This window comes from Neocloeon triangulifer, unplaced genomic scaffold, assembly GCF_031216515.1.
Source record: "Neocloeon triangulifer isolate White Clay Creek 2 clone unplaced genomic scaffold, ASM3121651v1 ptg000012l, whole genome shotgun sequence".
Classification (NCBI taxonomy): Eukaryota; Metazoa; Arthropoda; class Insecta; order Ephemeroptera; family Baetidae; genus Neocloeon; species Neocloeon triangulifer.
The window spans coordinates 3,256,230-3,272,839 of record NW_026775554.1 but is presented as its reverse complement, the minus strand read 5'-3'; the positions used below and the strand labels follow the sequence as shown (position 1 = coordinate 3,272,839).

At 33.9% G+C, this 16,610-nt stretch overlaps 2 protein-coding genes across 9 annotated transcripts in view; one reads left to right on the top strand and one right to left on the bottom strand.

The window, feature by feature from the left end:
* The window catches only part of LOC132197728 (uncharacterized), a 95,775-nt gene that overhangs the window by 63,942 nt on the left and 15,223 nt on the right, over positions 1-16,610 (bottom strand). For 3 of the 7 annotated variants that reach the window (XM_059621226.1, XM_059621228.1, XM_059621229.1), the window contains exon 1: positions 11,084-11,222. In XM_059621226.1, the coding sequence (XP_059477209.1) occupies positions 11,084-11,114 (31 nt within the window). In that variant the 5' untranslated portion in view covers positions 11,115-11,222. Of the gene's footprint in view, positions 1-11,083; positions 11,245-11,298; positions 11,495-16,610 lie in introns of those variants that run through there. The other 4 variants (XM_059621224.1, XM_059621225.1, XM_059621223.1 and 1 more) reach the window with 3 other exon arrangements.
* Positions 11,619-16,610, top strand: part of LOC132197731 (broad-complex core protein isoforms 1/2/3/4/5-like) — a 55,022-nt gene continuing 50,030 nt past the window's right edge. The window contains exon 1 of one of the 2 annotated variants that reach the window (XM_059621235.1): positions 11,619-11,748. The gene's annotated coding sequence lies outside the window, so the exon portion shown is untranslated. The remainder of the gene's footprint in view (positions 11,749-16,610) is intronic. The other variant, XR_009441897.1, reaches the window with a different exon arrangement.

Sequence of the window (16,610 nt, the reverse complement as noted above, 5' to 3'; positions counted from 1 at the left end):
GGTTGCGCTCAGACGCCGTCGCCGCTCGCTGTTTGTGAAAGGCACAATGATGTGGCGAAAAGACGCTTGCTTGCTGCATTCGAGAGAAACGCAAATTTGGCGTGGCCCCGAGAAGGCAAATATACACTCTGGCTTTGGTGCTTTTTAATTGCAACCACAAATAAAGAAAAGAATTAAAATTTAGCTTGAAATATTGACAGATTAAAATTTTCAAATAATCGTAACTGTAAAAAAGGGGGGAAAATGGTATGAATTAAATGTTGTTTAGTTCCGTGGAAATATTTACATATTAAAAGTTTAAGAAAAAAATAACTAATTCTATTAAGATGGATTTTAATTTTTCAAACAAACTGCGAGCGTCTGTATACAATAGAATAGAGAATTTAGATGTATAAAATTATTTAAAATTGAACTGAAGTTATCATTAATTTGTGTTTGAAATCATCTCTGACAGAGGGACACAAATAATCTATTATCAATACTCATAATCAGCTAAAATAATTATCATGCAAATAATTGAACGATTGATTTCATAATAGAGCACATTTAATTTTGATAAATAATTTCCATAATCACTAAAACACAAATAATAGAGGCTGGAAAGTATATTTACTGATAAATATTATAAATTCAAATTTTATTTTGTAAAAACAAAGTTTGCAGAACTTTGTAGAAACACAATATTAAATTTGAATTTTTACATGAAAAATAATTATTAAAGATTATCTTCTATTATCAGTCAATTCCATCTCTTATTTGATTTTGATTGTTATATTTAAAATGCGCACCGCAGAACTGATTTTGCAGATAAAGTCGCTCATTGTTTGCCGCGGCTTGTGAGTGTTTCGCAAGACCAAATTTTCAGGGCCGCGGTCTGACCGCGCACTTTATATATTATTATTAGTAGGCTGGTGAGCCGAATAAATTACATTTACAACCTACCCCACCACGGCATGTGTGAACCAAGTAGTTGAGCGCGGCTGAGAATAATTTGAGGAAATAATAATCGCATGCAGCAGTTTGGTCAGCACCTTATATTATTATGAACAGCCCGAGGTGCAGATGCTGTGCTCACTCACGACCAAGGGTGGCTCGCAAGGATGAATTTAAGAAGGCGCGACCGGTTGCTAATTTATACGCTTGAGTTTGATTGTTCGCAGCCTGCTGGTGCACGCAATCCTTTCCAAAATATTTGCAATTTTAATTTTGCCGCGCAATTCACACGCACGACCTGCAAACTGCCGATTTTTCGTACAACTCTTGAATGCTGTGACTGCTGCTAATATTAAATTTTGATTATTCAAAGTTGGTAAATTTCAAAATTAATATTTACAACTACAAAATTCACACACAAAAAATTGTTTAGTTAGTATTTCACGTATTTAACATCAAAATCATTGCTTAAACTTCCTCAGCTTATCTGAAACAGATCTTAAGAATGAAAATCCGGAAAAATCGTTTGGTTTAAATACAAATAGCGGTCAATGCAGATAGATATAAGATACTGATAGCAGCAATATTATCATAATAAAAAAATTACTTGTCCTGTTCACACATTAAAGTTATTGTAATTTTTTTATTTATGTGATTATTTTATTTATGTAAAAATGTAATTAACTTTATATCATTTTTAATTAATTTTGACTTTTGAATATTAAAAGCTGTTATTAATATTTCAAATGTTGCTGGGTTGGATTTGGTTTCAATAAAATTTTTTCCATTTTAACTATAAATTTTTAGCACTCAATTATATTGAAGTATATCCTCAACGTTTAAGTTTAGGGGATGAGTTAGTTTTTAACAAATTACGAAACGAGAAAGAGAAAAATGAGTAACTACACAATATTTATAATTAGCAATTACAACATCTAGTAGTCAAAATTATTAACAGGCTAAAAGACAATTAATGGCTCTTTTTATCTTATTTATTTTTCCTATTTTTACAAGATAAAAAGATTTAAAAAGACTCTTGAACTTTCTTGAAAATTGAAAGATTTTTAATTTTATTTAGTCTGGGAAAATTTTTTAAACAAAGTTGAGCATTGCGAAGGGGGCATATTGTCTCCCTTTCCTCCTCAAAGCCGCACGGAACACTTTTAGTTTGACAAATGCACGTCATACACTTGAAGGGGGGCTGATGGTTGCATAGATTTGAAGAGCAGCAGGGGTCGAGGTGGCGCCGAGCAAGGTGTGTGTGAGAGAGAAAAGCGCCCCCGACCGTTGCCGCCTGCCAGACTGCTGAAGAAGCACATATTATGCTTTGAAAGGGTTGAATGCGGGGCGGGCATGAATGTATGCTGCGGAGCTCACAATTTTCCCTTATGTACTACCTGCACACACACACACACACACATACTCGCATTTTAAAAGAAAGTGGTGCTTTTTTCTGTGCAGCGAAAAATTAAAACACACGTGCCCGTACACATGACGAGCTAGCTGGGGGAACCGAAATAGAAGGGGTTTTTGAAAAAGCGGCCGCTTGATGAATTTTATGAATATATATGAGGGCGTGTGTATGTGCGCGCAGGAAAAATGGCGCTCTAGCTTAGCTGCTGCTTGCCTCGCTGATCAATAGTGGTTAATGTGGATTTTACAACTGTAGCCGACCGAGTAGATGAGACTTATGGGGTGCGAGCATCTCTGTATCGCACGAGCTTTTTCGCCCAAAAAAAGGGGTTCACTTTCACTGCCGCGCGCGTTCGACGCCCTTGTCGTAGAATTTTAGTGGAGAGTGACACTTGGTCTCTTCTTCTTGCACTTGATTTGCGAGGGGGTGCAAATCTGGCGTCTTGATTGTCGAGTGCTAATTTGGGGAGGAACGCCATTCTCAAGTGGGGGTGCCAGAGATGCATAAAAAATGAGAAACGTGACTTTGACAATGCTTTGTATTATTCTTCTTTTAAGAAAATCGGTTGATATTTTCATATTCCATGCACTAATATTTTATGCACTGGCCAATTATAATTTCTCATTTCATTTGTTTCCAAACATGACAAAACCTATAAATAATATTCCACTGTAATCGGCTGTATGTTTCAAAAAGGAACCAAAAGTACTTTGAAAATTTAATAAAAAAATAAAAGGTCTTCAAGTACTAAATTTTTGAACAAGGAAAATTTGGATGAATAATAAGTGTTTCTTAAATTATTCCCGAAAAATATAATGTTCCCGTAATCTCAGTATTTACTTTTAGTAATTTCATTGTACGCTCTTGCAGTATAGAGCAAAGTCTGTTTAAAAGTATTATTTACATCTTCAAACGAGTAGTGTGTATGTTTAATTATTCTAATTGTCATTCTATAATCAAAATCATTTCTTCAACCACAAAATCTAGAAAGAACTGTTTAAGTTTATAAAATAGCTTTGAAAGATATTTTAACAATAAAATTAAAAAAAAAATGAAAAATAAAAAACAAATGAATTAAAAATTAATTATTGCATTGATGAAGTTTTATTTGCATTAGTAAATATTTTGATAACTGTTTTAAGTGCAAAATTAAAATTATGGCTAATTTTACATTTTCAGAACAGATAAATGTTAACGAAAAGAAAAAAAAACGTTTTATTGGCCTCATTATGTGCACAAAAACGTTTCCGACTAGCTAAAAATAACACTTTTTCCGGAATCCACCTCAAGATTCTACTTTAGTTTTAAAGCACTTACCTGTTGAAAAATAATATTTTTAGATTAATTTTAATTGAACGTGGGTGCTTGTGGGTGTACAAAACAACAACAACACCAGGGTTGGTGTTCCACTTAGGAAATGATAATTTTAAGAACCAATTTCTTTTCTAGTAATAATTAAGCGATTTATATAAAAACAAACCACATTTTGCATAATAAAAATACCACGCTAGTGTTTCTTTTTTCCACGCCTACCAGTTATTAATTATTCTTGAAAAGTTCTTTATAATTAAAATGTGATTTCTTTCATGGTACTTATTCCATTTATAAAAATTTAAATCTATAATACTAAATTATTTTCTACGAGAAAATTTAAATAAATAAATTGTTCTCATAGCGTGGAAAGAACCGAGAAGTTTCAAAATTAAATTTCTAGCTAGATTTATTGTGGCTGCGGCAAGCAAGGAAACCCTAGGCAAAGTACAGATCACAGCATCCGCGTCAGGGAGAGGGTCGCTTCGCTACCGACGTCAGAATGAAGCAATCAAATCTGGAAATAAAGACCGATGCATTTTATGGGCTGCTGATAAAACAGAGCGCGGCGTAATTCGATCCGCGGCACCAGCCAAGCTTTCGCGCGCGCCACGTTCTCTCTCTCTTCTCTCCGCTATTTATTTTCCTGCAAGAAATACATCTCTTCTTGCTGAATTTGAATAAATGCTACCACACCGAGCAGCACAAGCAAGGGGTGGTTTTGTATAAGAGTGTGTGTGAGAGAGAGCGAGATGAGAGCGCGCTCCTCCGCCGGGGGTAGATTTTTGGCTGCAAGTTTGTTTCGCGACTATGGATTTTATTTGCATATTCGAAAGAGGGATGAAATAAATAAATATGAGAGAGCGCTTTGCCTCGCTTTCTCTCTCTCTCTCTCTCTCTCTCTCTCTCTCTCTCTCTCTCTCTCTCTTTCTCTATTGGAATAACTATACACATTCTCTCTCTGCTTGTTCCCAGCAGCCAAAGCATAATAAAAAATCGATATTAACAAGGGGTGCAGAACGAATTTGGGAGTAATGAAATTCTTGACATGTGCTGCTGTAAATTCAAAGAGGAATCAAAACGGCTGTAGTTACAAAAATAATAAAAATATATACATTAATTAATTAATTAACGAAAAATTCAAGAGGAATCCAGTTCAATTATTTAAAAATATTAAAATTTAAATATTTTTTATGTAAAATATAATTGTTGATCCAAAAAATTTGAGATATTAAACGCATGAAGAAATAAATATGTTTAAATTTGGAAATATAATTAATAATTTAGTTTTTATTGAGTTAAATACAAAAATTTTATTTTGGAGAACTACAATTTAAGTCTTTTAGGCTAACGGTTGAATTTTGTTGCATAACAGTAATTGTGAATTGTTCTATGGATATGGCTTATAAATTGATAAGGTTCCAATAAAAAGTACCAATAAATGAGAGGAATTTCATCAAAAGATTAGTACTCAAAATTTCAATTAATTAAGAGGAAAAACTGTACAAAATTAAAATCACGGATCTTATCAATTTTCTAATAAATAAAGTTCTTCTTGAAAATAATTAGAAATTTTAAAATTGCAGGAATATCATTTTTTTTTTAGAATTTGCAGTTTTTCCTTAATTCGTATTCGAAATAATTTTGTGGAATTCAATTTCTTTCATGTGAACGCTTTGATATTTGTGTCTGGACCGCAAAACGTAACCACGCCTAGCGAGAAAACAAATTTAAGGTCAAATCTGTTGTCGTCAAGGAAAGGCGGAATTTAAAATTTAAAATCGAAATCCTCAAAATTTAGTCATGCCATTTAAATAAAACAAGGATTATGACCTTGGACGTTTTAATTACAAAATGCAGAGGGAAACGGGGCGCGTTATCAAAATCAATCGTTTTAATTACACAGATTGATCGGTGACGCGGCGTTTGAATGAAAGGGTTGCCAATTAATGGCCGCGATATCGACGACACAAATATTTAATAAGCGCCGGTTTAAACGCGCGTAATTGCACCTTTTTTAAATTGGCGAGAGAGTGATTGCGCTAATGCTTGTCTGCCCTCTCGCGGACGACCCCGCTCAACTAGCATTAAAAAAGTTAGTGAGCTCGGTGCGAGTGGTGGGTACAGCGCGTACTTAGTTGTTAGTTGCAAAATATGACCGAGGAAAAAATATAATAAAAGAAGGCAACGTCGAGCCAAGAATTTTTACAAGCCGCGTTTGAGGCGGCTTTCCTTGAAAATCATTGGACGCGGAGATTGCGAAAGGCCCCCGACTGGCGCATTCATACACTTTTGTCGTTTTTTTTTTTTATTCAACTCTTGCACGCCTTCTATGATTTCCCCGGGATGACGACACATGCATGCTTGTGAAAAATAAAATATAATGCACTCGCCGATTGCAGTGCAAGAGAGGATGGATGAGTCGCGGCGCCGCTGACATTGAACTTGAGTTAGAAAAGGATATGTGCTTCATTTTACAACCGCCTTCCTTTCAAACGTCTCGTTTTTTATCAGGAAAAAGAGTAAAAACTTCACAAGTGTTCTTTCAGGATATTTGAAAAGACAGTTTGTTTTTTCAAGAATTAAAACTAAATTCTTGTTTAGATTAATTATTTCAGATTTTTGCCTTTATTTCAAATTTATACATTCCGCCCTTTAATTTGTTGTAAGGTTTTTAAACAAATCTAATATCTCTATGATAGGCTTTGAAATTGTCAGAAGTCAGAATGCCTTGTGTGATACACTAATAATAAATTTCATATCCTTCAATAATTCATTTTCAAGTAAAATAATGATACAATAAATCTCCTGATGCAATTTTTTCTTCTTAAATTTTATTATATAATGGTGTATTATTCAATATTAAGTTAGCACCAGAAAATCTCTGAAATAATATTAATAAATTAATTATATTTCGTATTTTGGCTTTTTTTTAAATTAGAGGTGATTTACTTGCATGAATCACGACTACAGCTTCAACAAGAAGTGCGTAATCAGCTTAATTAGGAGGTAAACGTCTGTTCGTTTGCGAGTACTGAATAATTTATCAAGTCCTTAGAATAATAATAAAAAAAAATGCTTCTGTGTGCGCAAATTTCGGCGGTATTTTTTCGCCCAATAATAATTCCTCTGTGCATGGGTCACGTAGTCGTTTTTACGAGCATTTGCAAGTACACGTACATACATTTAACTTACTTTGCTTTAGCTAACAACCAGTTTTGAAACGCGTTTGTAGGCCTAAAAGCCATCAAGGGAGTACATAAAATGTACAAAGCTGCCGAGGCCAAATTGGCAAAGCAAGTACAAAAAAATCGAGATGTAAGTGCGCACGTGTACGAGTAATTTCTATTCTCTGCTAGACAGGTCAAGTTGGAGGTCAAAAAACGGAACCTGCACGACGGGCCCTCTAAACAAATTTAAAAAAAGTCAACTCCTTTTTACAAACACATTAATTTCGCACGTTGGCATTAATAGGATTTCTTTCAAACAGGCCACAGAGTTACTTGTCCAGTTATTTAAAGGTGCTGGTGAAAAATTACTTCTTTAAATTTTCTATTTGCTAGTTTTTATACTATGAGGTCATCTTTTGGGAATAAAAAAGATTAAATTCTTTACTAAGCATTTTTTTTTTATATAAATTCACTGTCCTTATACAAGGCATTCCTTTAATTTGTCTCGATGAGATGAAAAATGACCCTTCAGCTGACGCACAATTGCAGCCTTTGAGGACGACAAACAAGTTTCTAAAAGGCATGGTTCTGTTAGCGAAATTAGAATACAACACCAGCGATTTAAATTGCATTAGCGCACACAATATCTGCGTGTCAGATCTTCCTTCGCATGTCTGTGCTGCTTTTTGCTTTTCATTGTGAAATACATTTTATTATATACATTGCGGCCTCTCATCCACCAAAAGAAACGAACATACGCCAAATAGGCTATGAACCTCTCTCTAATGGCTTCGTGCGGTTTGTGCAAGAAAAATATTTGGTATAATTGGTCTCTGTACATTTTGTATTACGACCAAGTAATCGATCCATTCTAGGAAAAAGAGCATTACACGGAGTTTCCACGACGAGTGCAAAAATTTTAAACATTTTAGTTGGCATCAAAGAGCGTTTGTGGTTCTTATCAAGGCAAGCTTTTTGCAGCAATGAACTGCAAAGTTTTTTTGGAAGATTTGCGTTTTGAACCAATTTGTTTTTCACAGAGTGATTGTGAAAGAAATTAATTATTTAACATACTCTCTACTGATCGAAATATAAAATATTGAGAGATTAGGTAGCATATTATAACTTTTGCTTTTTTTTTATTGAAAACGCGTTGTTTGCTTTTGACAAAAATTATATCCTTATTTAATTTTTTTTTTTTAATTCCAATGAAATTAACCCTTCTTCAAGATAGGTACAGTTCAGTCAACTCATTAATAATTCCGACAGAGGGTGTTGTCTATAAATTGAAGGTTATTGCCTTTGACCAAATATTTGTTCAGAAAAATTATTTTATATAGGGAGATCGTAAACGAATCAGCTATAAGCCGCATTGTTAAAATTAAAATAATTAATATAATTATAAATAATAATAAATTAATAATAATTTAAGTAAACATAATATTAAAAAATAGATACAAATTTTTAATATGTAATTTTTAGCGCCAGGTTAATACTGTTGAATTAGATTCATAAAATTTACAAAATGAGTTAACACAAACTGAAGTGTAATATAACAATTGGATGGATAAAGTTTTTCAAATATAGCATCTAGTTTCACATTATGCAGAAAAGAAATTAAAATATAAAAATAAAAAATTTTATTTTACAACACTATAAATCATTATGTACTTACAAAGCAAAGGGAAAAAATGAGAATGTTATCATTTAATAATAAACGTACCAGGTTTTTTCTTAAAAATGAAATATCATATAATGATCGATAACATAATTATATCCGAGAAAAATATTTAACTCTTGAAATTTGAGTTGCATATTTTCTTGACAATTTATTTAATCTAAATATAAAACAAAAACTTTTGAAGTAATGCAAATAAAGTGAATAAATTAATTAATAATTTTTGTCTTACTAATTAATATAATACTGTTCACTCCCAATACAGGTTATGAGTTTAAAAAAAATGTAAATTTCAGTCCCATTATGAAATAAATGCACACAGCAAACAATGTATGTGGGTATGAAATCAACCTTGGCCCCAGCCTGGTCACTTGCAAAAAAGCACCGATGATTTAGGGCAGGTGTGCATGCATGAGACGGCGACGGGCGAGCAAGAAAGGCAGGGTACATAGTGCTGCTGCAGCAGAGTGCCCATTTAGCAAATAAAATTAGCGCCGACTGACACCTGCATTACACGAGGCCGTGCTGAATTTTGATCGCAGCGCCCAAAAAGAGATGGCCGCGCCGCCAAAAGCACTTTTCCCATGCAAATCGCCGCCGCATTAAAGCAGCAGTCGGTTTTTAATCGTTAAATGCCCATCTTTAATTCGACTGCAATTACAATACATTATTGTTTTGGTGTTTTTGTCGCGGCGGCTGATCGGCCGACGGCGCTCAAAAACGTAAACACTGCACAATCACTTTGACGCGAGAGAGCGCGCGCTAATTAAAAAGCGCCGATGAAAAATTAATCCTCGGAAAGGTAATTTTATTTGAATAATTAACGCAGAAATCCTCCGAGTGAGATTATTATCAAAGGTTTAATCTGCACTCTGCATTTTAATTGGCTGCTTTCCGACACACCAATTGGCACGCTAATTAGCGCAGAGAGAATAATCAAATGAGCCGTTTTCCCCAAAGCGGTGACATCACCATTCCCAAAAATCACAGTCCACTCATGTATAACTGCTTAGAGCAATTATCCCAAACTTGTGGATGTCTTTTTTTTAAACGCCGTTGATTGATTTTTTGAATTAAAAAATCTATCCAGTGATTATTAAGATTTATTTGTTCATTTGATGTCAATTTTTTTGAAATAACGATGACTTGTTAGCTAAACCTCTCAAATGGCATAGCAAGATAACAATTTCTTAAATTAAGTACCATTCAATGATGGATTAGGCCTTCATATTAATAATATTCAAAAATGTAAAAAAATTTAACTAATTAAGAAATCCAAAATAATGTACTTTCAGTTTTTACTTTAAATTTATAAATAATGTTAAAAGAATGACAGAATAAAACTATAAAATGGAAATAAAATTTGATTACATTTTAAATAGTATTTAAAAACAAATTTATTTAACATAAAATTAAATGCAACTTACTTTTCAAATAAATATTTTTATGTTGATAAATATTTCAGCATAAAAGTCTTGCACAGATACTATTATCTTATAATATTGTGACCAAATATTTATTTTCAATTGAAAACATTTCTATGCATATACGACAAGAGCTATTTTAGGCAAACTTTCATTGTTTCAATTGGCACTTTAGGTTTATTACAATTCTAATTTTAATTAGAACTTTGAAAAATTAAAATATAGTTTATGAGAAAACTGCTCACTTTTAAAAAAAGATGAAAAATATGGCATTTAAAATTCTGAAATAAGATGGAATGCTTTATAATAAGTTCGGCTTGGTTTTGTTTGTTCCAAAATCCACCGCTAATTGTAAGAGAAACTCGAAAAGGTTCGCACGAGATTTGAGCAGCGGGAAAAGCAGCAAAAAGTTGGCACAGTACAGTATTATGTACACGTATGGCATTCTCTCTGTGGCAAACTGCGCACTTGTGTATGTACGTCCCCTCTCATATTATCATATGTACGCGGCGACGAAAAAGATCGAGTGCCGGCGTGCAATTGGCGTCCGAAATAAAAAGTAGTTTGTGCAAAGCCCACGCCGAGACGAACCAGGTCTGCTCACTCGAAGCCGAATTGACTCAGGCCCATTACTAAACTTGCTTCGTTATCTGCGCTAAAAGCAAAGTCTGGCCACCGCATTACCGAGAATCATTTTTTCGGCCGCGCGCCAAGCACAATGCGTTCCTCGGAACGAATCTGTCCACCTTTCGGCGAGCTTTTGAGCGATTTGCGCACATAATTAATGCGGCAGTGATAGAATGGCTGGGCTGGCCGGGATATTGTGCAAAACGCTGTCACTTCGCGGGTTGAGTAGCGTGGACGCAAATCAGATTTTAGAAAAAATGTTATACGATAATTTATAATTTTTTTTTAATTATTGCCCTCTTTTAATCAGGATATTTAAGAGTGAATAACTTATAAAATTTCCTTTTTAATTAAAATCAACTTGAAAACGATGATAGCGATAAAGATTAATTGTAAGTGTAATGAGTCTTAATTTCTTATCAATTTACATGAAATTTTGTTGCATGAGTATTATCACATTATGTGAGATAAAAGTAACGACCAAAGTAACCAAAGGAGACAAAAAATTTAAGACAATTAGGCTCACCTTTCTTGAAATATTTCTCCATCATCCACATCAAGTTCTTCAGGCGTTTGTCTCTCCAATGCTAAGGAAACACAATTCATCTTAATTAAGTTCTTGGTTTGTGTTCCTTTTCATTGAGATGTGGGTGCACCGAGATGTGTTGTCGAATGGGAAACTTCCGCCTGCAAAAGTGAAGATTAAAACTGTTGAATTCCTATTTGAATAAAAAACTGCACTGAATCCGAGTAAATATGCTGCATTAATGAGACACTTTTCCCGAAAATGAAATTCCACAGCACGGCCAATTTTCCGTCAAAATCCTTGAAAGAAAATCAGCACGCACAACTCACAGAAAAATCATATGAAGACTACCAACTTTATTGTAGCAGCTGCAAATCAACAGTTGGCCAACATAACATTACATAATAATAAACCATCCCCGGCACCCCCACCCATGGTCATGCTGCAAAAACGAAAAACTAGACAAGAAAAGAGGTGATCTAGACATTTTTGTCCTATGACTCTCCTTGATTTACCCTCTCCATAGTCAAGGAGAACCTCTTATTGCGCGATTTCTTCAGTTCTGTGCCGTCTCTAGCCGCGATAGGAATCTTGTCTGTGAATTCGAGTGATTTCGTTTCTCATCCGTTTTCATCGCTTCATTGCAATCTGCCGGCAAACGTGAGGTAAGTCGTTGTTCTATATTCAAATAATCATGATAATTGATGGCGTTGATGGGTTTCAGGCGAATCAAAAATCTTTTTCTGGAGAGATTTCGTAAACGATTTCATTCGCATTCAACGCACATCCAAGTAGTTTTTCAGAGTTTTTAACCAAAATTTAAGAAAAATCCAAATAATATTTCATATAATTAATCTATCTCTCACTATCTCTATTAATTAATTCCACTCTCTGAAAAATTAATGTACTTAAATTACAATTTAAAGTGGATTTTTACTTACATAATAATGAATTATTTTATTTGAAAGTCAATTTTCTGCAAAAAAAGCCGTTTTCATACGTAGAATCCATTTAAATTTTACTCGAACCAACTTTTGATGCGTTTCTTCAACATCATTTATTGCAGATTTTAGTGTGAATTTCGGTAAATTGCAATCAGTTGAGTTTTCTCCGGAGTCCTTTATTGATAGTGCAGAAGGTTTTTAGTTTTGATATTTTTTTTTTCAAATTTATTTAAAAATCATAATGTTGTTTTGCTGGCATATCCTTATTGATGGTCCATGAGAAAGATGACAGGCAAAGCCGAATACAAATGGTAACGGAAAAAACTAAGATTTTTGGATTAGTGATTGGTGTTCAGATTTTATTTTTGTTTTTAAAGAGATTTAGCGACAGTTTTATGTGCTACTTTATAATTTTTTATTAAATTAATCAAATTAATATGCTATTTTATTTTTCAACAATTTTTAAAATTTTCTGCCAGTGATCACATTTTCATAATATTTAACTTCTTTATTTTCTGGAACTGCAATTTGTGTATATTGGAATTGGTTTCAGAAGTTTAATAAAATAAATACTGGTGGATAAATATTTTGATCAGTTGATTGAACGAAATCCTGGATCGGTGCAGGTCTAAAGTGAACAACCCAAACGCCGGGGCCAGCTTTCAGTTCAGAGACGAAATGAGTGGCAATATTTTTATTGTTGGCTGAGCCGAAAACGAGACAGAGTTATAGACGTACATACGCATGTACCTGGCGGAGTGCGAAAGACAACATGCGAGAGAGTCGCGGGCGAGTTTGGAGGAAAAAAAGAAACGTCTGGAGTGTCTGGTGCCCACCCCTATGTCCTCTTTGTTGAGCCTGTTTTGTCGCAGGCGGGCTCAGGTGCCCGAAATGCGACGACTGCTTTCGTCTCGAGGTCATCAGCCCCTCGCTTCAGGTATATCATACCCTGGCTCGGCCTGGCCTGGCACGGCCTGCCCTGCCACATACAGACCCGAGTTGACCGACGCCAACCTCTTTTTTTGCGCGGCCGTAAACAGCACCCAGCCCAAAAGTCTCTTGCTTTGCGCCTGCACAAAAGCAGCGAGAAGAGAGCATTTTTGGTCGGCCTAAGTGGCCATTTATCACTGATTGCCGCGGCCGAAATGCTGCAAATAAATCCACTCGAGGTCGCCGCCGCCGCGCTGACAAAGAAATTCGGCGTTCGGGGTGAATTTATAATCGGGCACAAACGCCGCGCCAGACACACTCGGCATTTTTATGATTGTTCCAAGCGTTGCTGACGGTTTGGAATGCGACAAATTATGGCTCTCAAAGTATCGCCCGTATGTGTCTGCGGAGGATTTTTATTGTGCAGGACAGAATTACCATTATGTTTTAATGAGCAGGGCAAAAACTTTTGAACAATTCGCAATATTTTTAATAAAACTATTTAGACACTAAATTGGAAATTCATTTTTGCTGGCATACAATGTGATCATAAGTGTAATTGTATAAATTTTTTTTAAATTACCAGATTTTTATCAGATTTTTTTGCTTGTTTATAAATTTGAGTTTCCATTGTTCTTTTTGGATGATATATAATTGGAATTTCTAATTTTGAATATGATATTTATGCATTATCATGATATAGATGTTAATTTGGTGAATTTTATTATAAAGTTGATGATAGTTAACCAAATTTTTAATTGGAACATTTTCTTAATTAAATACAAAAATGATAAAGTGAACCATTTAGAGATGTCAGTTCAGAGAGATCAATTCAGTATTTTGTTTTGTTAAACATTTTACAGGACAACAGTATGAAAAGTTATAATTGATAAAAAAAAAATGGAATGAAGTTTTTTTTTATAAATGAAACAATCAATGTTAAAATTTTTATACGCTAATTTTTGCCAATGTGTCTAAAAATAATATTAATCCATTTTTAATTACGTTATTTGCTAAAAGTTTCAATTAATACAAAAAACAGCTCGCCATGAAACAAAATTACAATTACGCAATTAAGTAAGAATTTTTATGCAAAATTTAAGTTATTATCAAAAAACATGACCCTCAAGTGACAGCGATCACTGAGGTTATCTAGCAGACGGCCCCAGACACAAGGCCTCATTTGTGTGGCAGACAAACAAAAGTTTAAATCAAATTGACACTCATGTGTCTGTGAAACTGCATTGGCTGTTGGCAATTTTTGTAAAAACGCTGCTAATTATCTCCAAAAGTTGTTGCGGACAAAAAGAATTATTCTGTAACGTGCGCGCAGCATCTGGACGAATTTAAATTTCATTCGCTGACCTGCTTCAATGCAAAACTGGCTGATCGCGCAGTTCAATGACTTTAAAATAATTTGGAAAGGCTGCGCGCAGAAGTTTTTGTGCAGATGCGATTGGGCTGGTGGCACAAGACACCCGAACCCGATCTGTTGCTCCATTGGTGAAAACACATTTATAATGCACCACATAAATGGTACATACGAGAGGCAGCATTTTTGACGTCCACTGCCGTGCGTACGTGCCCTCCAAAACATTGAAATTGCGCTATTAACCGTAATAAATTTTGAAATCGCAAATCGCAAGATATTTCGGTCCGGCCGCAATGAAATAAATCAAGTTTTGGAGTGATTAATATTGTTTTGCAAAGATACTGGTTGTCAATTTATTTTTAAGATTAGCAAAAACTTGTCTTACGGGCTTGGTTTCATGCTTTGCTTCACACTTTGAAGAAACAAAAAATTAATTAAAATTCACCTCTAATGATTTTATTTTTTAATTTCATGTTGTTTTTGAGATAATAAACATGATATAAGATAAGTTAAAAGTTAATTTCAAAATAAAATTAATATTATTAGTGGAAATTTTTTCAAACGCATTGAAAATTGTAATGCATTAAAATTTTGCGAGTAATAATTATAAAATTTTAATTATTTATAATTCTCTGGTTGTTATTTTTTTTCTTTGTTTTATTATTTTAAAATCTTGTTAAAACGGAACTTGAAATTTCTTTAAAAAAATTTGTAGATTTTTAGGACGGGGAAATATGTGATATTGTAAATCATTTTGCATCTCAAATTCCAAGCGACCTTTTATATATTGATTTTTTTAAATTTGGAAGGAAAATATTTTTATTTTTTATTGAGAGTGATTGAGACGTAAGCTTAATTTTCAATGTGTGGAATTTAAGTAAATATTTATTTTTCTACAGAAGCTCTGACTATGGTATTGAAATTTTAAATTAATCTCAGGCCTCCAGTGTGCATGAACTTTGACCTATTTCCATTATAGCAAAGTTGATATCTTCATTTTCTTTAATTATATTTAAATAATTGTTGTTATTTATCCATATTGTTACATAATTATACATTTTTTTACATTCAAAATGTGTTAATAAAATTTATTTAAAAAAGGAAATTATTTGATACAATGACTAAATTTGCAATAAATTTGTAAAAAAATCTAGTTCTCAAAACAATTGCTATTTAAAAGAAAAAAAAAACATTAACATAATCCTGCATGAATATTTCTCAAGTCTATGTCTCAGAAAACTTTTGACTCGAGGACCTAATAGAACTCTAAAATTACTCAGCTCCTCATGTGCATGTCAGCAATAAATTTCATCTGCCATGGTTGTCCGCCCTATCGCTATCGTTTGCTGTTTGGCGCGCACACCGCGTACACACACAGTGCAAAAACGATTCACACTCATTGCAACTCATGAACGTATGAAAACTGTTTTTACTCTTCTTCTTTTCTTATCGTCTAGCCTTCATAAAGCCGTCTTTGTAGTCTGGGCTTGTAGTGAAATGAAAACACACTCTCTTATTCAGCGCCAGACACATTCGCTCGCCGCCGCCGCCGCACTCATTTATTTATTTATTCTCGTTTGCGGCAATTATTTATTTACTCTCGGTTTTTTGCCACGTGAATAAATGCAGCTCCGCGCAATCTAAACGCAGTTGAGCCGCCGCGCGTGCAAAAACCCCCTCGTTACATTAATGCACTTTTTGCAATGACCTTTACTCGGCGGAAGTTCACCCGTGACATCACCAGCAGTTAATGCGTCCGCAACTCACCGAGAATGAATGAGATAAGAAAAATACAGCTAGTGCATTAATTTTCTTCTTTTCAAAAAAGGTCATCTCAATATTCAAAATAAGTCCAACGTGCTGCGCAATTACAGTTTTTGTTATTATCTTTAAATTGTTAAAAAATGGCTCTTTTTATAGTGAAAATATTTAATTTTTGCTAAGATTTGATAATGCGATATTTATTTTTTTAACTTTGTCAATTTAAAATTTCCATGCTTAAAGAATTAGTTGAATTCTTTTACAAGTTTAAAAAAATTGAAGCTTCAAATGAGGTCGCTAATGATGTATAAAATTTGGTGATAAAATATTTCAGCATAAACTCAGCACTCACAATTGATAAGTAATAGGAACACAAGTAGGCGCAATAAAACAGACGCAATGATGCTAATTGCCCTTCGTACAATCTCAAGGCTATCTCGTGTACAGTTCCACACCAAACGATTTTGTCAACCTAGGGCCCGTCACATTTTTGAAATTAGATTGCTCTTTTTTACACAAA